Here is a 26,043-nt window from a genome sequence, read left to right as displayed (position 1 = left end):
ATAAGGACATGATTAAGCCCTCAGCTGTTGTTTCAAGTCAGGTCTCATAACACTACAGGAATTCTCAAAAGAAAAGGACATTTAGTTCTAAAAGTGGACAGTCACATTTCTCTATGCGTGACGGGTGTAGGAGTTTGAGAACACTGCATAAAGCTGTGAGGATTTCACCTGCTCTGGAGGTGTTGGTGTTGTGAGGTACTGAAGGGAACAGGGTGCACGAATGTTTAAAGGGATCTAAAGATATATTACTATTAAAACAGGCAAAGAAAGATAAAGTTCACCTTTGGCGATAGGGTTCCTCTTATACTGATGACAACCTTCTTTTTCGCATGATCCACTGCCACAAAAAACGGGGTCTCGTAAACCTGGATGTAAGATGCAGAGTGGACAGAGAACGGTGGTGAGAAAGTGAGAGGAACCGGCAACGTGCAAAGTGAGGAGGAGACAAATACTTTAGTACACGTTAGTTCTACTTCCATCCCAGCAAGCAGAGCAGTCTTTGTCCTTAGATATTTCTCCACTTGGCACCGCACACATAAGTCCTATAATTCAGTCCCTGGCAGTCATTTATAGACGGAAACTCAGCGCTAACCTCCCCAAGAAGTGCCCTGCTTTAGAAATCATGTGGCTCGAGTGCTAGTGTGAATGCTGTGGAAATTCCACCTGAAAATAGAATAACTTAATTGAATATTTGCAAACTATTACAACAACTATTTATATTTCTTTCAGTGGGATTATGAGTGGGAAAGTGATGAGAGTTATGCATGTCTGGAGTGAAATTATTTTGACTTTTTAGTGTTAACTTTGGCCACTACATTTTAAAAGTTACTGGTATTTTATCAGTTTGGGACTTGTTTTTGTAGTTGACATCATCATGCCAATCAGTCTGAACAGCCATTTTTACTCACCAACTTAATAGAGACAGCCCACAGCGAGGGAGAAAACAATTCATCGCTCCCCATTGACTTATATTGCGCGACGGTCCCTCCTTGTCAACAGAAAATTGCCCTAAAGCTTCAGTACTGTTATAGTAGAATGTCTTGTTTGCATGATAGGACATGTTACCTGCAGCTTGCTAACAGCCAACATGTCCCATCATCTTTGTAGTCATGAAATGCACCCCTGTTAGACATCGGGTGCAATAATAATCCTTTGACATGCTGAAATCTGATGTTTTTCAGCCAGCTACTGGGCATTTTGTTAGCGTTTCAGCCCTTGGTTGCATTATGTAGTGCCGATTTCTTTCCCCTCTGATGGACGTTTCTTTCAGAGTATGTCTCTGTTGCCTTAACATGGGGATGCAAGCAGCTTTACGAGATATAGCTGTTCAACAAACGTTCACTAGGCAACGACCAAGTACTGATAGGATGATGACCAGCTGTGACCACTCACCAGGAAGTAAAATCAAAAAGTGAATAAAAAAATGTTTGCCACCCCCGCTCTCCACAGGGGGAGGAATCTCCCTCCAAATCATTTCAACTGGAACATAATTTGACAAAGTGAAATGTAAATGACTCATTATAACACTCTTAAGGCAATGCACCAAAAGCCTGCAAGACTGCATCATCTGATGAGAGGCCACCAAATTGAACACTCTCCCCTCTTCGGCTGCACCTTAAGGATCTGTCCATGCCGGTCACAAACGGCCTCGGCGGAGGCCAACACCTACTGAGAACACACTTGACTTGCTGCCGAGAATGTCGACACGGCAACTCAACTGCCCATATCTCAGCAACTACACTGGTGAGTAAAGTGTTATCAAAACATTTACAAATGACGGCCAGAGCTACAAAATAAAGCCACTAAATGATCAGACTGGCTGCTACTGTAACATTGTATGCAGGGCTCTTTGTGCAGAACAGCTTTAAAAGGGAATGCAATAATTCACCTCAGTGTATTTTGCAAAAGGTATTGACATTAAAACAAAAGCATGGACAAATGAAAAGAAAATCCTGACGCTGCTCCTCACACTTATCCACACAACCAATCCATTGTCTAACTTCGGAAGTTAAGGCCAAACACCTCCGACTGCTCGTTAAGCCAGTTGTCGGATTACTCACAGCATCGTGGCAGGATGTGTAGACAATCTGAACCTGCTTGAGGTCCCTGTCCAGGAAGTGTCTCCGTATGGCCAGGACATTACAGCCGCAACAATTGTCCTCCTCCACTGTCACAGCCTGAGACAACCGAGAGCCAGATCCGGAAGTACAGCTGGGGTGAGAGGGAAAGATGAGAAAACAGCAGGACGTGAATGCTAAAAACAGATGAATACAAGAGTAAACAGGTAAGGTGACAGAGACATAATCAAGTCTCCCAGTGTAGGTGATGTGGAAAAGAGAATGTGATTAATTCGACAATCGGCTTGTGTCGGTGAGTGAGTCTAACTGGAGTGGTATTATCTGAGTGGATTACCACTTGGCAAGTGTTGACGCATGTGAAATTTGATCCGCACTGGAGAGGCTCAAGAGACACAGAAGCCAAATAGATCAAAGCTGTGCAGGTGTATGTGTCAGCGCTCACGGGCAGGAGCTGGCGAGGCGGCATAGCCCACAGGCAGGCTTCCTCATTAGGTACATGGGCCAACCGTACGCAGCCAGGGCAAAGAGCATGTAATAACACACATCCTTGTACATGTTCATCTCGGTCTGGGAGAGGGAGAGGCAGGCAGACAGACAGACAAACACACACACACACACACACACACACACACAAATGTCAGAACACACAGGTGAGGAATAAGAGCAATAACACATTCAGAAATCTTGAGATATTCAAATACGCAGATGTCCTTTTAGATGATTACTACATACACACTACATACACACATGCTAATTGCATTTAAAAAAAACATTGCACACAACTGCAGACAAACAAAGATTTTGAAAGACAGTATCATCAAATCAAACTATGGCTGTGGTTTAGTCCCACCGTTTTGTTTTTATGGTGTGAAATATACACAAAACCTCTTTGCATGGGGCTAAAAAGCTAAGGGACCCTGGGACACCTAGGTTACTCCAATTATTGATATATCTACTTCTATCTTAATAATAATAATAATAATGACTTTGTCAGCTAGAGGAAAGCCCATTGACTTTAAGCAAGTAAAATAGTTTACAGAGTCTTTAAGAACGAGTTTAACTGCATGCTGTATTTTTATGATCCGGTGTGTCATTGTTTACCTGCACTCTAAAACGTCTACCTTTCTCAATTGCCCACCGTTCCTGTGATACAAACACAACCTTCAGTTTGTCAATTCATCGCACATAAAGAAACTTACCGAGTTCTTAAGGTCCAGGTATCGAGTATTACGAGTGACAGGCATTCCAGATAAGAAGGCTAAGATGTCATTGTTGGCCTTAGGAAGAGACAACAGAATAGAAAACTTGTTGTCATTACAGCTCATGCCTACGCAAGCACAAAAATATATATATATTTTTTTATAGATAGTGATACCTGGTCCAGGATAGCAGATCTCTTAGACCTCTGCCTCTGGCGGAGAAGTACCAGGCCAGCAATAATATCGCTAGGCACAATGTCCAGGTCTCTGAAGAACTCTGCAAAAAGGCTGGCCACTTCTGAATACGCATCCTGGACAGGAGAGCAGATATCAAGGCATGTCGGCAAAGCACAGCGACAAAAAGAGGACTGCTTCATTTAATCATGCAACCTCTGAACTGCCTGACCCTCTGCTTATTGTGCTCTGTTCAAGTGAATGATGGTTCATAGCAAATTAAAAATTGTATATTCTCCACACCCTAATTGCAATTTTGTTGGCTTATAAGTAACATAGCTTTAGACAAAAGGTGAGGCAACTTTGGCCTCTCAATTTCACAAGCAATGCTGATTAATGTAAACACCAACTTAGACATCACCAAGTATGTGTTCATGTATGTAATGTAAGGCGGTATAGTACAACTGCCTGGACATTTTCAACACTTCAAAGCACGCTAACCTGAGGGTTTGTGGATTTGTACCAATAGTCAGAGAGGAAAATGCTTTGGACTGCCGGCTATAAGCTATAATGCCAATCTTTCTGGATATTTTTTACTTGCAGGACTTCAGTCCTGCAGTCCAGTCTAGTGAATAGCTGTCACTATATGACTGCAGTTGTAAGGACTTTCTTTGCAGACAGCTTGTAAATTGATTTAGACTGAAACTAAATCATTTTACATTCAAGTTTGATATGAAATGCTTAATGTGCCGGTAAGTAGCTGAGCAGTGAGCTCCTTTGTGTCACTGCCGTGACTCATCCTCTCAGGGATTATTTTAATGACTCGCTGGACGTTATGCCCGACATATTTATGGTGTCATTCCTCTCTGTTTTAATTTAACCACAGGGAGGAAACGGATAAGTGTGTGTTGTGACTCACCGATTGTGTATCCTGGGCTCTCGTGCAGCACATGAAGAACTTGAGTCTCCTGCTCCAGCTGCTGGCTTGGCCTTCCTCTAGCCGGTGTCTAATGGAGAGAAAAGGGAAAGGAAGACTATCAAGACTGAATTTTTGGTGGAAAAACAGATAAGATGTGCATGCTTGTTGTGTCAAGACAAAATAAGAGACAGTAAGAAATAGAGAAACTAAGTGCTTGTTAATACCTGAGTGTGTACGTTGTCAGGTTGCGCTGGCGCCGACGGGTGGCTTTCAGTTTGACAAAAGTCCGACCCGTGGGATCAAAGGTGCAGGTGAGGGTAATGCAAACGCTGAAAATGACTAGCCAGTTGCATGCAACGATTCCTGCAGAAAATATTAAAACATCATTCACATTCAAGCATAACAAAACCACCTTCAACTTGAAATGTCCATCCTCCTCCTCTCACCCAAAGCCAGGTTTTTGGCAGTGACATCAGAGCACGGCTGATAATACTGGACAAGCCAGGCAATTCCCACCACAGCATATACTAGCTCTACCAACAGAATAGCTTGAGAGAGAAAGAGAGGGAAAGAGAGTGGTGAATAATGATCAATATCTGTCCAATCAATATAAACAGTGTTCAAATCTTAACTTGGAACCACAGGTAATCCTGACAACCACATCCTCCACTCCTCTCGGGCACTAAAGAGGCAATCCTGTTTAAAGAGAGCCTCAGAAGAAGAAGTGAGTGTGCCCGTGTGTCTCACCGAGTCGTATATAGATGACATACTGCACAGCTTCCCTGGGCTGTGTGTACAGAATGCTGCCTCTCATGCTCAGCCACATGATGGCGCTCTCACAGATAAGGCAGCTGACCAGGATGCCCAGGTACCCTCTGCCATGGTCCCCCAGCGTTACAGAACAGGACTGGTCGGAGCCGTACGGGAGGCCGAACAACACCACGGACAGAACCACCAACCTGGACATGAAAGAGAAGTGGAAGGAATTAATATACACGGGTATGTTAAAAATGGAATATACAGTTGTGTGAAAAAGTGTTTGCCCCCTTCCTGATTTCTTATTTTTTTGCATGTTTGTCACACTTAAATGTTTCAGATCATCAAACAAATTTAAATATTAGACAAAGATAACACCAGTAAACACAAAATGCTGTTTTTAAATGAAGGTTTTTATTATTAAGGGGGAAAAAAAATCCAAACCTACATGGCCCTGTGTGAAAAAGTGATTGACCCCTAAACCTAATAACTGGTTGGGCCACCCTTAGCAGCAACAACTGCAATCAAGCGTTTGCGATAACTGGCAATGAGTCTTTTACAGCGCTGTAGAGGAATTTTGGCCCACTCATCTTTGCAGAATTGTTGTAATTCAGCCACATTGGAGGGTTTTCGAGCATGAACCGCCTTTTTAAGGTCATGCCACAGCATCTCAATCGGATTCAGGTCGGGACTTTGACTAGGCCACTCCAAAGTCTTCATTTTGTTTTTCATAAGCCATTCAGAGGTGGACTTGCTGGTGTGTTTTGGATCATTGTCCTGCTGCAGAACCCAAGTGCGCTTCAGCTTGAGGTCACGAACAGATGGCCGGACATTCTCCTACAGGATTTTTTGGTAGACAGCAGAATTCATGGTTCCATTTACCACAGCAAGTCTTCCAGGTCCTGAAGCAGCAAAACAGCCCCAGACCATCACACTACCACCACCATATTTTACTGTTGGTATGATGTTCCTTTTCTGAAATGCCGTGTTACTTTTACGCCAGATGTAATGGGACATACACCTTCCAAAAAGTTCAACTTTTGTCTCGTCAGTCCACAGAGTATTTTCCCAAAAGTCTTGGGGATCATCAAGATGTTTTCTGGCAAAACTGAGACGAGCCTTTATGTTCTTTTTGCTCAGCAGTGGTTTTCGTCTTGGAACTCTGCCATGCAGGCCATTTTTGCCCAGTCTCTTTCTTATGGTGGAGTCATGAACACTGACCTTAATTGAGGCAAGTGAGGCCTGCAGTTCTTTGGATGTTGTTCTGGGGTCTTTTGTGACCTCTTGGATGAGTCGTCGCTGCGCTCTTGGGGTAATTTTGGTCGGCCGGCCACTCCTGGGAAGGTTCACCACTGTTCCATGTTTTCGCCATTTGTGGATAATGGCTCTCACTGTGGTTCGCTGGAGTCCCAAAGCTTTAGAAATGGCTTTGTAACCTTTTCCAGACTGATAGATCTCAATTACTTTGTTTCTCATTTGTTCCTGAATTTCTTTGGATCGCAGCATGATGTCTAGCTTTTGAGGATCTTTTGGTCTACCTCACTTTGTCAGGCAGGTCCTATTTAAGTGATTTCTTGATTGAGAACAGGTGTGGCAGTAATCAGGCCTGGGTGTGGCTAAAGAAATTGAACTCAGCTTTCCAAAGATGTGATAAACCACAGTTAATTTATGTTTTAACAGGGGGGGGCAATCACTTTTTCACACAGGGCCATGTAGGTTTGGATTTTTTTTCCCCCTTAATAATAAAAACCTTTATTTAAAAACTGCATTTTGTGTTTACTGGTGTTATCTTTGTCTAATATTTAAATTTGTTTGATGATCTGAAACATTTAAGTGTGACAAACATGCAAAAAAAATAAGAAATCAGGAAGGGGGCAAACACTTTTTCACACAACTGTATATATATAATGCAAAAACATCAATACAGTGACTCACCAGATGCAGTGCAATAGAAAGAGGAAGAGGGCGGGCAGCACCAGGTCATCACTGCCAACTGACCAGCGCCGCCGAAACATCACCATGCCAGGCATCACTGCCCTGTGGGGAGACCGAAGGGAGAGAGACAACTTCAGGGACAATGGACATCCTTTTCAAACTGGCATCTCTGTCTAAAAAGTTAGAATGCTTCAATTCTCTCCTCTCAATTCTCCACAGGTATTTTTTGAAAAGGTTTGACCTAATGTCCTAACATACTGTACATCATAATCTCACATAACGAGCTTCAAACAACTAGAGAGGGGAAAGAGAGGACCGATGAACAAACACATTTATACTGGCATGGATCCCTCAACAGGTCAAATATTGCTTAACACTCGACGTCATGATTAGGCCACCGATTTACTTTCCGTTTATCAAACTCTCTTTACTGAAACAGAGAGGGCTGCAGGGATTATAACGAAAATAGACTTGCACAAGTGGAGGAGATTGAAAGATAATGGGACGTGGAGAAGATGAGACTAAGTGGGTGAAGGGATGCAGAGAAAATGCACCACTTAATGAACAAAAGAAAGAACCAGCTTTGACATACGATGGTACCAGGCTGGTTATGGCCATGTCAAAAAAAGCTTCTTTTATGTCACTCTGTCCATTCTCCTCAATGGAAAAGCATCGTGAGTTTACTCAAGTGGCCTCTGGGCTTCACTGAAATGAACTGTAAAATACATGGTAGGGAGAGAAGGAGCCACAGAGAGGCTGATGTAGGCCTTACGGTGCCGATACAGGCTGATACAGCACTTTATCGTACACCGCTCCTGCATATTTGCTGAAAGCTAAAGGACAGATTTCACAGTTCTGTCCAAAAAGTATGCCATCCATCATGCCAAGACCGTCGACTATAAAAGATAAAGCAGCACAAGTTAGTTTTCAGATTTCTTGTTGGTCACTATCCAGCACTCCTCTGCTTTAGTATTGTTTCAGAACATTTTTTCACTTTTTTTTTTAGTTATTGAGAAACTGGCAGCACCCTTCTTCACCCTTAAATACCAGTCCTCACAGTTGTTAAAGTCTCACTTCTTACTTACATCGTGCCTGCATGAAATAGCCCACGAGGGACAGTTGCAACATTCCCTCGTCAAAGGTAAATGTGGTATTATACAAGATCTTCCTGTTTCAAATCGACAAATGCCGCAGCAAAGATGCAGTGATTTGCATCCCTACAAGGGGCAACGTGCAGTTGATCATTTACAGTACGTGAACTCAGATTGGACCAAGAAGTACTGACACAACTGGAACAACTTGGTGGTGCAGCAAATGTGACATTCCTTCCATTGTCTCTGTTCACATTTGTGTTTCCCAGACATGATGCACAGTTGTTCCTTTTGTAAGTTTCACACTGGTTGGAACTAACTGGACTAGAATGTACAGTAACGTTTTGTTTCCCCCTGTGTATATCAGGTAGTGTCAAGACGACATCCTTGTCATTCCATTCCGCTCTTTTAGACGGTGATGGTGCAAGCTGGCAGTAAAGAGCCAGCTTAACAACAAGCGGTCTGTTTGCAGAACAATAGCTTGCTGTGAAAATAACACCTGTGGTCCTTTAGCTTTGTGTTTCACAGTGTTTTCTTGGGTAACTATGCCCTCATAATGATAATAGATGCACAGACAATGGACGGTGTCTGAAAGGACTTGCTTTTAGAGGAGAGTCCTCATTTTCCTGCACTAACATGAAGACTTTTCTCCAACCAAATCAATTCCAATGCTCTATACTGAACAAACCATATATTACATGTATTCATTGTACTAGCTCAGCACATAAAGAGGCTTGAAAGGAGGTCTAGAGTTACTGTTCCTTGTTTGTACTGCGTAATTACCTCTGGAGGAAGAAATCAGCCAAAGAAAAGAAAAGAAAAACATTCATTGAGGCATTTGTGCTGCCACCTACATAGCTCTCAGTAGGGACGTGTGGAGTAGTACAGAAAAACACTTGCATTTCCTCTGAGCAGATCTGGAGGAGAAATACCTTTCCACAAAGCCTTCTCTTTTTTTCATTACTGAATACACCGAAACACTGAAGACCTTGCAGTCAGAACGGATCCTCATGCCCGACAGGTTCACTGTTCATTTGTAAGTCAACTCAATATTTACCAGTTGAGCTTTGCATCGGCAACATATACTGTAAGTCAGTGGTTCTCAACTGGTCTGGCTGCGGGACCCACCATCACACCCTTAATGACAAGCCGCGACCCAAATCGAGGAAAATGTTCAACTTCTCAAATGTATTTAACGAAAAGATGGTGCAGTTTGAACCTGAGCTGAAAATGTCCTCTGCAGTCGTAGTGTAGGGAGCTCTCCTGTGCAGAGAAATTGTTCCTGTAAGTCCCCGTCCCACACGTTTTGTTTGTTATGTCTGTAGATTCGGCCATTTGTACTGCAAAATGACCACTTGCCTTAATTCGAGCGGTCCGACAGGTCTTCAATTCGCCTACATATAGTGTCATTTGACAGAGGTATAGTTTTCAGTTCATCCCCTGCTGATTGGTCCAACACCTCTCTCACCATGTCCATGGCTGCAGGTAAGTACGACACTTTTGTGATGTCCTCAGATCTTGAAGTCGTCTTCGAAAGTACTCAACAGGTTTATCTTTGAGAGAAGGGTGTTTTGTTTCCAAATGCCGCTTCAATTTTGACGGCTTCATGCTTTCTTGCGCCAGAACCTCGCTGCACAAAACACACTGAGGTTTTTGCCCCCTTTTGTCCTCAATGTCAGAAAATCCATATCTCATGTAGTCGATGTCGTACTTGCGTTTCGCTCAATTAGCACATGAAAACAAACTTTGCGGGTGTTCTTCTATGCTGTGAAAGGGCAGGTGTCTAATAGCATTACAAGGCATTAACACCAAATACTGTTAAGGAGTGTGATTAGACGGCACTCCACTGCATCAAAAATCCCCTTCAAAATAAAAGCACAGGAATTTTTATATTTTTTTTTCCCAGGCAAAGGCCCGCGACCCACTGAAAACGGGTCTGCGACCCACCAGTTGAGAATCACTGCTGGAAGTTGTATCATATCTTCAATTCTCTCCAGATTTAAAATCGTAAACTTACGTCAGACTTCTCAGCGCCTTTTTATCACCAATGTTTAGCCGTGTACCAGTTATTATTTCTGTGCTTATCGAGTGTAAAGACCTGCACTGATTTGCATTTTATCTAAATACGGATCAAAAGTTTCCCCTACTGTTTGGGACCAACAAGAAATATGGGCTCCTATACTTTTTGCTCCTTCATGTGCATATATTTAGTAATTTATTTACCTTTCTACTTTCCACATAAGGAGTGAAGCTGGTACAGTCAGGTAGTGCAGACCATCAAGACATTTAGTACACATGTGATCTACATTACAGTAAACAGTAAAGTTTCAACAGAGGCAAGGACACGTCACATGTTCTGGTGTAAACAATGAAGGTTTCAAATTTCATTAAAAAAAAAATTGTCTTTGCCAAAGTTTTATGAGGCAAAAATGCATTCAGCAGGTTCGTTAGGTCTGAAATACATTCATAATAAAATAAACACGTAAAATATCAACATAATACTATCCGGCTCTATTGTTGAGCTGGAAATGAGCCGTGGACACATGCATCATGATGGGAGTCAGGATTGGGACAAAATCAACAGATTTTAAGCTTCAGCTAACACTGGATCACTTCTAATAGGGTGTCAGGATAATGGCAATAATTAACATCTTCTCTATTCCATTGAGAGAAAGAAATGACTGGTGGAAGCAGTTTGGCCTTTTGAATGGCATTAATCAAGCGGACACCCACTATTCACTCAACTGTGAAATGCTTTGGCTGCTTGCAATTGCACAGCAAAGAAATCTAGTTGCTCACCTCAGTGGCCACAATAATTAGACCCTCTCCAACACTGACTGAAAGACACTTAATACTAGGTTTTCTTAACACCACAATAAACTACAGGCTCAAAATACAGTTTAATCCACACCGTGAACAGTGCTGTGAGCGTTATGAGACTATTGCAGAACAATTTGTGCCCAGTAACGACTAATCCCTTCAGTGTTTTAGTGACATGAAAATTGTTTTCACAGCAACCAAACCCGAGTGTTGTGTTGGCAGCTGATTATAATTGGCTATCTGTGGGGTCAGACCACGAGCAGTGCGACAGTGTGAAGGTTTCCTGTCCAATCAAAGCACTGCAGCAGGTGGTTTCACTGATTGGCAGACCTTCAACCAAAGAAGACGGACAACACCGTAAAAATCAGCTGGAAGAAAACCCTCTCAAGCTTTAGCGCTTGCTGTGATTACTTGTAAAAAAAAAAAAAGCCAAAGCTCCAGAGGAGACTTGAGGAATACACTGTACATTAGGTGTGGCACGACTCTTGACCCACAGATTCCAATTCTTAATCGAAGCCCAATATGTGGCTCCTCAGCTTTGGGGTAACGCCAGAGAGCAGAGGAAACAAGGGCATGTGACTGAAGTCACAGCTACTTGTAAAACTCTATCTGGGTTGGAGTAACATTAAAGAGGACAGCGGGAGGGAGGGAGGGAGGGAGGGAGGAAAGAGGGGAAAATAAATAAAGGAACATCTGAACCCCCCCCCCCCCCAAATCTCATTTAGGCCAAAACAATCAGGCCGGTGAAATCAAGTAGATCTCTTAAATGCAGAAGGCACACTAGACCTCCAGGGACACGGTTATCAGCCCTCTCCTCCAGGCCTGTTGTTAAGATTTGACTCAAACTCCCAGCAGAGACCTCAACAGTGGAAAAAAAAAAAACACATTATGACATAATTATAAATGAAATGAGATTACAGCAGAGAGTTACAGAGTGACCTTGTAGAAGTGTTGGATCTCCTCAGTAAAGTTATTATGAGTTAGTAGTGCCAGCTCCTTCCATCTGTCCACACATCCATCCGTTTCATTTAAGCCGTTTCAGGTCACGGGGATGGAGACTAGCACATCGTGTACTGGGTGATTTATGGTTTCCAAGTTAGGGGACTTGTGGCCTGCAGACCTTGGTAATTACCTTGTATTTTAAGAACCACATTGTGACTGCTCAACCACCATTGTTTTTAAACTATCTTGTGTTTCTTTTATTTATTTTTGACCGTTGGTTCCTGACATATTCCTTTTATTGAGTGCCTTTTATGGTTTGATTCTATTTGGCCATGATAAGGGCTGCAACTAAGTATTATTTTCAAAATTGATCATTTTATTAAAATCGATGAAACGTTTCATTCATGAAAATGGCCATCACTATTACCCAGAGCCCCGAGTGCTGCGTTAAATTGTTTGTTTCGTCCGACCAACAGTCCAAAGACATCTACATTGAAATGGAACAGAGTGAAGCAGCAAGACGGACGACGTTACATGTATTCAATCTGTCTTCAGGTTGTATTCTCACTTTCCAGGCCTCTGTAAAGGCATCAACTGCGGCCACAGATTCTGAAGTCAGTCAATATTTCCGATTGATCACTCCCAAGGTTCTATGGAGATCGATGTGCTGAGAACACCTCAGAAAAATGTCCCTTTTAACGATCAGTGAACCCAAGTCTCGGACGAGTACAGCTGCGACTAGTCCTCGAGATCAGACTCCTCCCCTAAGTCAACCTTGCCTTTTTTGTCCAGTCAAAACCTTACAATCAAGAGAATACCAGCCTCTGGCCTCTGGCCTCTGCCAGCCTCATTTCATGGAGGACTCCGGTACTCAGTCCATGTCTCAACCCCTCATCCTCACCAGTTGCCTCCTTAAGGGCTCTCCCATCCATCACCCAGGGGATGTTGGCCTATTAGTGCTGCTGTTAAGCTTCTACTGGATGCACTTAGACTGTTTTCACAACCGTGATGTTACACTTTACGTTCAACATTTTGAATTGCATACTTCCACAGTCAAGTGTGCTTTTGTAGTAAACTCAACGTCTTCCTTTGTGAGTAGAACAGAAAGGGTAGATATGTTTGTTTTTATTCTCTATAAAGATATTTACAAATCAGAAAAACTGCAAATCTTCAGAAACTAAAGACATGCAGCGGCATGATATGGGGGTTGTTAAGAGTGTGAAATACAACATTCCTGTGAAAATAACGGTTGCATAAAAAAGAACAATACACACAAATGCTATCCAAAAAAAATTATATTTATTCTGTGATATAATGAATCATCTTATAAAAAAATAAACTGAACAAATGTTAAGGCCTCACTGGACACACTTGTACTGACGGAACTTTGACAACATACTGAATATTTCAAAACCTGCACGCAGCAAAAAATAGACATTTTTTGACACGCATAGCTGACTAATTCTACTTACACAGCACACAACCACGAGCTCAAGCCACACATGAACATTTCATTTTATTGTGATGAAACCTTTGCAAATCCAATAGACGTGACCAGGAGCTGGCCAAAAAGAAAAACATGAACACTATCAGGACGTCATCAGTTGGATTCTACCCAGCACATTTACAGCAAAGTCTAAATATAGACTACTGGATGTCATTCGCACTTTACAAGGCATAGTCTACATATGTACCACGGTACAGTGAAATGGCTTTTTATGAACTGTTTGTGAATAGACATTCTGTGGATTCATAGATGTTTTGTAAATTGGCACGGCATGTCCTCTCTGCCTTTGTTTCATGCAACCCTTCCCTGTCTGTGTAAATATACAACATTTCACCTGCTCATTTCATTCTGAGCAATAGTGGGTGGACCGCTTCATATCAACTGTTTTAATAATGATGAAACTGATCAGTGAGAAACTGTCATGCCGGCATAACCACAATTAGATTTTATTTAGAAAGCATAAGCACCCAGCAAAGCAGGTCTGAACAAAATACCAAACAACGCAAAAAAGAAATGATTCATTTAAATTATTTTTAAGTAGTTTTTAAAGTTGTTTTGTTTGTAAATGTATAATAAGCATCATTTATAATAAGCATCATTTAGTTATCACTACTGAGAATTTAACAAAAAAACATGACGTAGATAGGTTTGCAGTTTTCAAGGTGTATATTTCAAATTGCATCTCTTACACACATGAAGATAAAGTTGTGAACACCGGCTGAATATCTATGATCAGAATCATTATAACTGTGTTATAACTGCTACTGTGTAAAGGGAATACTGCTGTTAAAAAGCACCTTATTTGTTTCAAGTGTTTGCAAACCAAATGTTATTGCACTTTTGTTCATGTAGCAGTACTTTTAAAATAAAAGTGCGCAATACACTACTTTTGAATTCATTATTGAACTTTGCGCATAACAATGCGATTAATCGCAAAACAATCATGCGATTAATCGCGATTAAAATTATAATCGTTGCCCAGCACTAATAAATACATTCACTTGCAGCACCTGAAGCTGACACACACCACACACACCCTGCTGTGTTCCTAACCCGAGATCAAAAGAAGATCTAAATGTCTAAAAAAGCTGACCTTTAGGGCAACTCTACTACACAGACCACTCCAGGCGGAGCTGCAGTCCCCGACTCTGCCTACTGCATGAGTCATGCCAACTCTTGACTCTCATCCCGACCTAGTGACTCCGTCTGAATCCAAAGGACATGTGTTTTGTGAAAAAGACTGACATATTCCTGCATGCGAGCAGTGCTTTTGTGCTCCGCACAGCGTGCTACTGTGTGCCAGGCCCAGGCCTGTAGCCCCCGTGATGCAACAACAATGACAGTGCTCCCCGTCCGTCATTATGGCTTTGTGTTCGACATGGACGTGAAACAAACGAGGCAACGGCATACAGCACAGCATCAGACACGTTTTACTGAGAGTGACTGCTTTTTGGATTGTCCGATGCATCCCCTACACATGGCAGAGCCGAGTCAAACCCACTTACATAAGTCTTTGAACACTATATGGAAGTTTAAAAATCTAGCTGTTCTGTTATGTCTTCATTTGGCACGCACGCACACGCGCACACACATACGCACACACACACGCGCACACATGAAAGTTGAGAAATTTGAATACATTATCACAACAGATAAATACAAACCCCGGGTCCTACAGGTGTTTAATTTGCTGCTGCAGCATCATAGTTCAAACCTCAACCTTATCATGAGGTACCGAAAAGTGATCCAACCATAATCTGCATTATAGTTTGAGCGACAAACAAACACCCTGTTGGCTCAAAAGGTCATCGTGCAACATTTGTTGTTTTCTCATCCTCAACTTGACTTTTGACGTTTCAAGTGTCCAGATTTTCATGTTGAAAAAAAAAAGTCAACATCACGTACATAACGTGTAATCAGTGTAATCTGTCATAACCTGGCTCCCAGGCTATGACAAATATGGAAAGGACAGAAGGGATGACGGTAAATTAAAGGTATTTATTATAACTAAAAACAGAAATAGTCACCAATGTGAAGTGCGTCAGTCAGTAACATCAGCAATGTAAACGTGAATGCGTGTGTGATGAAGTGTGGGGTGTTGCCAGTGAAACAAAGGAAGACCAAAACCAAAGTATAAACGGGCAGCCACTGGCAGGGATCACTCAACGTGCACAGGAGAGAGAGAGCCAGGGCAGAGCAACACTGGAGCAGGGCTTCTATGCCCTATAGGAGCTCCAGGACCAGGTGCTCTGCATCGGGTAATCTGCCACGATCCTGTGACTCCTTCAGGGTCAAAAGCACACCTCTACAGTGGTTGGAGGCAGGGCCGTCTCAAATCCATTTAACTTTCATGCACCTCCCAGGCCTACAGAACGGATATATGATGGTACAGCCACCAACAAACAACAGGTGGTCTTTACGCAGGTGCGCACGTTTAGTGTGAAACTAAAGAAATACAGGATGCCCAGTTAAAGCTGTGCATCAGTGTAGCAATGTGTTGCGTAATATGCAGCACTTGATTTAATAAAAGGTGAAACATTGTTACACTTTGCGTGACAGTACTACTGGATGCCATTCTGAAACTCTGTGTTTTTGTGGATGTCCGTCCAAAGTCGGGATGCTCTGCTCTGATCTTTCTTGTCAAATCAGGCATTTCCTGCTTCAGTAGACACGAAATATCTAAATTGTATCAATCTTAAGCCAACTGATACAAACCGCTTGTGTACATTCTTCCAGAATCAGTCCAGGGTGCGAGTCTTTACTTGTCTCTGGTTATACAGGACATCTACCGCTCTTCACTCACACACTGGAGGTAAAGAGAGTTATGTAAACTAAGGTGCGTCCAACAAGACACAGGTGAGCAGACTCCAGCTTTCACTGCATCATCTGAAAACATCCTGAATGTATCAAGACATTCAATGCAGCACAGTTAGTGTCTGCAGCAAGTGCGAGAGCCCTGTGCCGGTGCACGGGGTGTGGATGCTCACACGGCACAATTAGGTGAATGAAAAATGTGTGCATTTTAAAAAATAGCTGGGAGTATCTACCTTTTTTACACTCACAGACCAATGTCTTAAATGTCGTTCATACGGGCTGTACACACAAAATGTAAGGATGAGGCTTTGGCCACCGATTGCACAATCAGTTGGTGAACTAATATTAAAGAGAAGCTCTGTTGGCACACATTCAGGCACACAAGTACGCAGCGTGCAGGTAGCTTGTTGTGGTGTCAGAATCAATAGGAATCATGGAGAAAAGACAAATATTTGCTGGGGGGGGGGGAGTACAGGCAGGCTGAAGAGGAGTTGGCACGCAGTTAGGCGTTGGGCACAGTGTCTAAAGACAATGCTGTTGTACTTGGTTGACATGACGGTTCGACTGCAGCACAGTCCTAAAATCCCTCCGTCTCCTCTGCTCTCTGTCATACGTCCATCTGCTCCAGTGTCTCTCTCTCTCTCTCTCTTTTTCTGCCCGGGTCAGTGTTACACTCTGCTCAGAACAAGATTCTCTCCGGCAAATAGTCACATCCCTGGCTCTGCTCCTGCCATCTCTCATGATCCCGTCTCTCTGCCCGTTCCGTCACACGACACTACAGCAGCGTTCTGTCCACCCCGAAAGGCTCTCGTCCATCTCCGAACTCCATCTCACCCGTTCTCATCTTCTGTCTTCCCATCCTCCTGCTCTCTCCTTCTACCCACACACTCATTCAGTATTCATATTTTAGAGGACATTTATGAGCATGAAACCGAGCGTGTGCATCTGCACCATTTTCGGTGCAGAGGAAACCTACATTTTCTCCTCCAGCCTTCCCCTGTCACCCCCCCCCCCCTCTCCTTTTCCTTATCTAGCTAATCCAGATTCTGGTTTTGGTTTCGTGTTGCTCATCTTTTTTTAGACTGAAAGCCATGTGCCACTCACTCCTACTCTCCCTCTGCCTCTTTCTCCATCTTTTTCTCCCACTGCCACCCACTCAATCCCTTTCACCTCTTCCCACTCCATTTTCGCTTCTTTCAGTTGATGTGATCGTATGTGCACTGCACATTGCATGCGTGTGTTTATGTATAGATCAATGTATTTTTGTTTGTTGGGGGGGTTGTCCATGCAACACACTCCTGCAGCCATAGGTTTTTCACACATTAGTATTTTTCACACTCCTGTCTATTAATATCTTTGCTGATCATCAATCCTGCCTCCCGGGTATTATCACAGAGTCTACATCCATATGGCTTATTTGGATCACATGTCCCATGATGCACTTGAAAATGTTAATGGCCTGGTCATCTGTCATGAACTTACATTTCAAGCCCCATGTTTGACAAATGAATACCAAGAGGTAACTGGCAAGCTTGTTCTCCAATAATTAAATTTATTGTTTATTGAGAATTTATTAATTAGTCAATATTAGAGAAGAGGAGCAGGTTTTCTGGCACGAGGGAAGGTCACACATTGTGTGTGCGTTTTGGAAAACAAAGAGACAAAGACTGTATCTGCCAGGACTCGCTGGAGGCACTAGGTTTCCACCAGGGTTGAAGCCTACAGGGATGCCAGGGAACAAAGTGTAAAACACTGGTGTTGATGCAGCCTTACATGGATGGGCTGGGGTTGATTTATTAGGTTAAAAATGATTATTGTGCAAGCTTGTCTATTCAATAGGCTTCAGGTAAGAGGCAGGACGCAGTGCAGAAATGAGAATAAAATAAGAAAGATGTCAATAAAAGCTGGAATTTAGTCCTCAACTCATCTGTGAGCCATAGACACTCGGCCCCTAACGAACTCATCTGTACTTTAGCATAAACAGAAGACTACAACAGGTCTAAACTACACTATGTGCCACTTTAAGTGTACCGACTAATATTTCATTATCACCTCTTGTTGTGCTCAAAAATTGTACAACTATTTTAGACTGGATTGTCACATTATTAAATTACAAAGCACTTAGAGCTGTCCATTATACTCGTTGGGACAGCTTGGCACTGCAGCTGACACCTCATTTATCTCATTTATGCTGAAACATTGCTTGATGTAGGCATTTTGCACTTGCATGGACGTAAATAAGAACTACATCCACAACTGGAAGTCGTGAGGAAAGGACGGTCTTAATTATCAGCGAAATATTCTCAGTGCGAGTGATAAAGAGGTGCGACATTCCCCTTACTGTTGCTGTGCCAGGTCCTATTCTTAAAAAGGAAACATGTCATCTACTGACCAACCAAAAGCACATACGGTCTGCAAATGATACAAGTCTGGTTAGTCAAGTCTCCTTCTAGTAATAAAAAAAAAAAAGAGTGGAGTGATCATATAGCTTATGAATAAGAATAAGAAAATAAGTCAACAGCAATGTTGGTAATGGGGTCTGTCATTTGACTTACTTCAACTGAATACTTTGGAGAGCTGGCAGCACTTTACACCAACTGACACTATCACATCACTTTGGACTCGTGCAGCTTGTGATGGGCATTTGTCATTATCATGGCATTTTACACAGTAAATTAAAAAATAAATAATAATACGCTATAACTGAACCACGGAACTATATTTAGCTGCAGTCCTGGGTGTTTATACGTGCGACCGCATGTAGGTAGGTCAGCAGCAGCAGCAGCGGCGGCGCGGCAGCAGCAGCCTCTAATCTCGGTTGATCCGGACGGCTGCCTCAGGTGGCATCTTGCGGGCCTGTAGCTAACGGAGATGTGGCCTAAGAAATGTGTCTCAAAGCAGCACTAAAGCGAGGATTAAAAAGCCGGGTCACACCGTCCGCGCTGCGGCGGACTGGCAGCGCTGCATGTGCAGAGAGCCGAAGGCAGGTAATCAGTCACACTGTCAGTCCCTCCATCCTGCTGCTCACCTGTATTTTGACGGTGCCTTGCCAAGACCCACTGCATCGGTTCCGCTCGCTCTCCCATATCCTTCCGACAGCCGACCAGCCTCACTCTCCCCGACACCCGGCCCAGGGTTTGGAGGAGGGGAGGGGGGGGGGAGGGGAGGGGGGGGGGGGGGGGATTCTCACAAATGCCTCACCGATAGAATTATAACAACCGTACAGACGTCATTACAACGGGTAGGATGAATGGATCCACAGACATCAAAGAGCCGCAGCTTACTCGGTTATGAGCCGGCTGTCAGGCGAGCCTGGTGCATGCCATCAAAGAGCGTTGTAAATTACACGGTCGTGTTCCACCCGCTTGGAGAGACCGACAGCTTCTTGGTTCTCCGCGTAATTGCAACACGTCGTCGGCTGTGGCAGCTCACGGAGCGTGGATCATTTTTCACGTCCCTCCGTCGGAGCTCGGCATGATGATTTCTATCCACAGAGGAAAAAAAAAAAAAGGGTCGCAGTGCCGCGGGGGGGTTTGACGAACAAGACGACCTCTTTTCGATCTTCACGTTGTCGTCAGCAGCCTGTGTGTGCCATCAGCCGGACAACTCCCGAACCCCGGCACGGGTAGCAGCTAAACGGAGGCAGCATTTTCCACAGGATCTCTGGCCCAACCCCTCGGACAGTTTCTCCCACAGAAAAAAAATACGCACGAATCGGTTATTCCCCTTCCGCGTCTGCCTGCGCAAATCCCGTACAACGTTATGTTTACGCACACCTGATTCGGGTATTTATTTATTTTATTTTTTTCAAGACCGCAGGGCACTTCAGAGATCCTGCAGAGAAAGGGCGCCACTGGTGGTTCCTGAATATCAAGGAATCCGCTACTGAATCAAAGAGGGCGGTGTATTCCGAGAGGGTGCCGCTCCTCTTTGTTAAGTCACACAGACAGACCCCGAGGGGGTTTGGCTCTCTTGTTTGGTTTGTGAGTTGTTAGTTTTCAGGGAGCTGTCTGTTTGTTCAAAAACAATAAATTCGACTAACTTAACGCAAACATGTCAAAAAGCTTATTTGATTGGGCCCAGTTCCACAGCGACAGCGATGCAGGCAAATATTGACGTGTGCGGCAAATAAACACGACTTTTACAGGCATTATTTGTCTAAAACGTATATAAATCTGCATTTTAAACTACCAAAAAATCACGTTGTTCACTGGGTCTGATTTGGACCTTAAGCGTAGGCCATTTAGTCATAGCCTACGTGTAGGAGGTCTACTGTTGGCCGCTTTGTTAATGCTAAAATCGATACACACCTTCATAGTTGAACGTCTAGTTTCTGGTTCTTAACTTACACATCTCCCATCTTACAACATTAAATTGTGCTTTTGAATATCAGGGATATATAAAGTACATATTCGGCGAGAATAGACATAAAAAGGTGGGCGGTCTCGTCGTATGTTTGATATTCAATTTTGAGTTGTTTTTGACAAATTTGGATTCAAATCCGACTCGCTTTAGCCGTGTATTTTGCGTCAACCAGTATCCATTTCACCGACATCTCCGTACTTAACCGATTACCATCTTGACATACTGGAATCTTTTTCCGACGTAGATAATGGCGTGGATCAGCGTCACCTCGTTACATGTACACATGGAAGTGTGTACTGTCGTCTCTCGAAAAAGCGAAAGCTATGCCAACAATGTATTAAAAAAGGAGATCCAGTTCCTGGGAAAACCTCATGAGAGCACTTCCTCGTCCAGTCACAGGGGACTTCTCACTTCCACACACACTGCTGACCTCAGGGCTCCAGGTTATTAGGCAGATATTCCCCTGTCTGAAAATAGACACAAAGCTCTCTGTCATTGGTGTTTCAATTGCAACGGAATTTGCCATAGTTTTTTTTTTGTATTGTAATATTTCGTAATAGCACATTTGTATGGACAAAGGCAAATGTGATGCAGGGTTACAACCCGTCATAGAGAAGAACGCAACATGACTCATTTAGTGTCCAACCCTCTCATGAGACCTGACAGAAGAGAAGATGATGGCGAGGAGCATCACTGGAGCGTGTGCTGGTGGGGGGAAATGCAGAAAAGGGGCTAAAAGGGCACTGCTAATTCTGCCCCAATTTCATAACAAGAATCTGTCCTTTTACTGCATGTGTGACCTCTATTTGTGAGTGCACTTGTTGTCAATCACTGGCAATGTCCCTCTGACATGTTTTTTTTTTAGTTAGGTTAAAGAGAGCTCTCACTCAGTGTTGAGCCCTCTGCACAACATTGAGAGAGAGCAGTTAATGTGATTACCCACAGCTTAAAGATTGTGATACTGTCAACTCTTAAAAATAAACAAATTGATAATTAATCATCAGAATTATTCTCTGTATAGTGCAGACTGTATAATGTATATGTTTTATACCACAGAGGGTGTTTACATCCATGATAAACTGCTGCCCTGTCCGTCTGCTCTTGCTTTGTTTATGATTCCTACAAACCAGAACAATCAAAGTCAGAAACAGGTTTTTGACATTTTCACACTCAAGGAATTTGCCTTCGTATTTTGGTGCAGAAATATGCAAATATCTGGGTTTATTTATTGTAAAGAGCTGTACAGTGTTTAAACGGAAAATGATGGGATGTGTAAAACACTGACTGTCAATAATATGGACATAAACAGCCTCATACACACCCAAAGGTGAAAGTCAGCCCTTTAACCTCAGTCATTGTTTAATCTGAACTCAAATGTGCTTGAGTACAGAGCCAAAACAATTCCAATTTCATTTTCTAAATACTCTTTCCTACTGCATCGTACTTCTGCTAAATTAAAGTGATAGTTATTGTAGCAATAAAAACTCTCTGGATTGAGAATATTCTTTATTATAAAAGCTCTAAAACCCAGGATGTAATTTGATTACATCCTGGGTTTTCGTGTCGTGGAATAGAACCCCCCTGTTTTTAAGGACTAGATGGTACGTCCCAGTCTCTCCTTCTCCTCCTCTCTATTTCTCCTCCCTCCTTCCTTCAGTGTCCTCCATCTCTCTTCCTCTCATTTTCGTATACTCAGGACATTCTCACTTCCAGAGACTGTTGCAGTTCCTCCTCCGTCTGTTATTCTTGTAATCTCTACAGAGCTGCTGGAGAGGTATGTAATGTCCTTATTTCCTCTCATCACATCAGTGCAGGATTTAATTGGAAGCATTTTTGTAAAGACGTGTCCAGCCTACTTTCTGTAAAGGGCGAGCTGCTATGATGTGTTCATTCAAAATGAGCAGTGTTTACTGTTCTTCATTTTCTTCCTCTCATTTGCATTTCACTGATTTCCTCGCAGTCATGGGGGTCCTTATTTCTTCCCTCCATCTTGTCCTCCATTTATAACACACATGATTTGTGCAGTTTTACGGAGAGAACTGAGAGCAAGACGGGGGAAAAGATTGAATCTACACGTTATTGCATCTGCTAGTTGTTGGGGGTCAAAGAAATAGAGATTCAGTCCTAGACTCTGAACAATCTCTGCAGCTGCAGTTCCATCTTCAGCCATTGCAAAACTGATAGATTTTCCAATGAAAAAGCGTTACACAGGAAGCTGTTGTGACATTATTTTTTCAATGGAAGGTTATGTCACAGCTGTGTAGACCAAAATAAACTATTCCCTGTCCTCTGAGCGTCAGCGTGTTCCCATCAATGTCGTCTTTTTCCAAGGTCACATATAAGGCCCCACCACCACATGGCTGCTTCACCGTTGTACAGTGAATCAAAGATTTGAAAGGCCTCCTTTGTATACCGGTGTCTCTACATTCAGCAGAGCAGATAAAATGCTGTCGGAGCCTAATTCAGAGGGATAATCTGGCTGTGTCTGTTTGCTGTGTTTCCTCAGTGAAGCAGCACAGAGCTGACCTAATAAAGACTCCTCCTGACCAGACCACACCTCTGTCCCTGAGTCGATGGAAACCAAGGCCAAGTTCGGGGCTCCGGCACCCAAGGCGGCAACTAAAGCAGAGAAGAAGGAGCCGGCAGCCCCACGCAAGGCTGACCCTGCCCCTGCAGCCCCTGAGCCAGAGCATCTTCCTCCTCAGGATGGGGCAGCAGAAGCTGAAGTAGCAGCGGCAGGTGACGAGGCTGCAGCCTCCGGCACAGACTCTTTGGAACACCTGAAACCCTTTCTCATTGGTGGTGCCGTTATGGCTGCAGGAGCCATCTTGCTGGCAGTGTTGCTAATGGCGAGGAGAAATTAAGACCATATCATTGTCTCAAATTAAAGTATGTATTGGGGTATGAGTTAGAGTTGTGTTGCCGGGTAGTTTACAGACTAGTATGGTATAGATGGGGTATGGGGAGTCACTGTGTATCTTATATTTTAGTTTTTTTTAGCCTGCTTTCACTTGTAGTGAATCTAACCACTCAAGTTTCGATAAAGGCTGTATATGGAGCATAATTACACATATTATATGCATGAAGTTGCTTCAATACTGCATCTGATCTGTATTAATCCCTTTTATAAAAAGTACTTAGCTAAAAGCCTAAACTCTCTAAGGTAGCTACTTCAACTGCTTCATGTTGTTTAATCCCGTTTGCACAAATATTAACAAAAAATTGCAATATGTGTAAATTCTTGCTCCGAAAATCAGCCTGGTTCACTTTGCTAAAAGATAATGATTCTTAAGTTGAAACTTGTATTAATACTGGCTATCAGAGTTGTTCTAAGGTGTATTTGACCTTTAAATAAGACAATTGAAAGAGTGCAATTTAAAAAATAGTTTAAAAATAATAAAAAGAAAATAAAAAACATGCAGTGGTTTAGGAATGGGATGTAGCAGATTGTAAGAGATAAAACATGTACAGTATGTGTCAGAGAAATATATAGTGAAGTTACCTCTTGCTGTAGAATAAGAAAGAATTTTATTTTACTGTCAAACAATGTCACAAATCAATAACCTTTCATGTCTCACACAACGTCCACAGTCGTGCTGGTTCAATCTCACAGTAGATAGCGGTAACAGGCTGAACAGCCATTAGTGTTGCATTACCAGGTTTAAAGCCTGCTACCAAAACATGGGAGTTGTTTATGTCTTCACTGTGCTCCACTTAAAAAAAATCTAAATATTATTTATAACCATGTACAACTTTAATGTAAAGAGAGTGGTCTGGGTTGTTAATATAATGAAAGTGGGGTGTAGATGAACTACTGTTGTAAAGTACACTGAAAAAAGTCACACTTTTGTTGCAGGAAGCTCTCACCTGTACAGTTGTACACCATAGTGTCCACTCATATGTAAAGCTCATGGGGATCTATGTCCCTGTTGCATAAGATGGCAGAAAGACAGTTCTGACCATTAGTTGATTTTAAATGTGAGGGCACTTTTGAATTTTACAACACATTGCTGGCCAAAAATATTGCAAGAACATATCTCATTCATCACAATCAACACCTCAAAAAGATGGTATGCCAACACCAAAACAAACTTCACATTACATTGTCCGAGGCAGTGTACCAAAAAAAAAAAAAAGAGAAATCCTATTTTCATAATTTTAACAGCGTATAAATGCAATAATTCAGATAGGACTCTTCATTTAGCACATGTGCTGTAGCAAGTTCAATTATATAAATGATGATGTAACAATATTGTTGGTGATGATGATGTATGAAGTTAGTGATGGCAATGATGGTGATGTTATAAATGATGATGATGGCAATGATTATGTATTTCATGGTGACTGTGATGATAACTATTATGATATATTTTTGATATATTTCTAACATATTTTCCTGATGCACACTCCCCTCTGCCCCCAAACTCCTAAATGTATAAAAGAAGAGGTCTTAATCCAACCTTTATTAAAGACAGTGAACCAGCCCAAGTGAATATTTCTTCATTTGCACAGAATTAGGGATCATATATTTGCAGAGTGTCAGCTTGGTGAGTTTCATGGTTCAAATTGAAGTGGTACTTTGACTATTAGGAAATCTTACAAGCAAACAAATGGAATTATATGAACAAAAAAAATCATATATATATATATATTCTGTGTATATTTAAATTCTTTCTAGTATTATCTGTGTTCTTTTTCAGTGATTTCTTGATCTGTTTTTTGCAACTTTACAAAACATATGACAAAAACAAACATGCACTTCTCTCATGGGTCCATGTGTTTGATAGAAGGACAGGTCTATTGAACACAGAGAGCGAAACTTGGTGGAGAATTAAATAGACTTTGTTATCATACAATGATGTAATTAGTCACACAGCGTAGACACTTGTTATTTATACTGCCAGCAGATCACAAATATCGTCTATTCATGGAAAATTGGCAAAATGTTCGTTGATTACCACACATTTTCTCTTTCTGTCAAAGTTTGTCTTGATTGATGTTTGATGGAGGAGGAGCCATAAGGTCAATGATGACGGAGGGTTTATAGTGAGAGTTAGATGATGAGTGGAGAATTAATAAGTATGTGTTGGTGACTTCAACCCACCAGGATTCAAACTATTCACTTATTTAAAAGTGTATTTAATGGAAATGTTACAGCCTGTTATTTTCTCTTATGGATTTAGAAATGGAAAATTTGAAATGAGATCAAAACATCTCTACTGTTCTTCTCAAAATCAAACGTGAATTCATCTGACTCTGGACTGTATTTCTGTGGATAGTACTTCAGCCAAAAAATGATTATTTTTGATGAAACAATATTTACAGGTTCAAGGGAAGATTGTTGTTAAGTTTTATCTGTTTTTGAATGAAGTGACCTGTTAGAGGAAAACCATCAACTTCAGTTTCATTTGAGTGAAATTCATGATGTGGACTTAAGTTCATT

General features: G+C 42.3%; 1 protein-coding gene across 1 annotated transcript in view; it reads right to left on the bottom strand.

The window, feature by feature from the left end:
* The window catches only part of dagla (diacylglycerol lipase, alpha), a 32,834-nt gene extending 13,441 nt beyond the window's left edge, over positions 1–19,393 (bottom strand). The window contains exons 1-11 of the mRNA XM_076109928.1: positions 19,264–19,393; positions 7,062–7,163; positions 5,118–5,329; positions 4,817–4,918; positions 4,595–4,733; positions 4,371–4,458; positions 3,454–3,588; positions 3,278–3,355; positions 2,521–2,645; positions 2,061–2,211; positions 282–365 (exon numbers count right to left, since the gene is read on the bottom strand). Coding sequence (XP_075966043.1) covers positions 282–365; positions 2,061–2,211; positions 2,521–2,645; positions 3,278–3,355; positions 3,454–3,588; positions 4,371–4,458; positions 4,595–4,733; positions 4,817–4,918; positions 5,118–5,329; positions 7,062–7,156 — 1,209 coding nt within the window. The 5' untranslated portion in view covers positions 7,157–7,163; positions 19,264–19,393. The remainder of the gene's footprint in view (positions 1–281; positions 366–2,060; positions 2,212–2,520; positions 2,646–3,277; positions 3,356–3,453; positions 3,589–4,370; positions 4,459–4,594; positions 4,734–4,816; positions 4,919–5,117; positions 5,330–7,061; positions 7,164–19,263) is intronic.
* Between the last annotated feature and the right edge of the window lie 6,650 nt (positions 19,394–26,043).

Source organism: Anarhichas minor, unplaced genomic scaffold, assembly GCF_050575085.1.
Source record: "Anarhichas minor isolate MPS153535 unplaced genomic scaffold, ASM5057508v1 ptg000042l, whole genome shotgun sequence".
In the NCBI taxonomy this organism is placed as follows: domain Eukaryota; kingdom Metazoa; phylum Chordata; class Actinopteri; order Perciformes; family Anarhichadidae; genus Anarhichas; species Anarhichas minor.
This window is presented reverse-complemented; position numbering and strand designations above follow the sequence as displayed.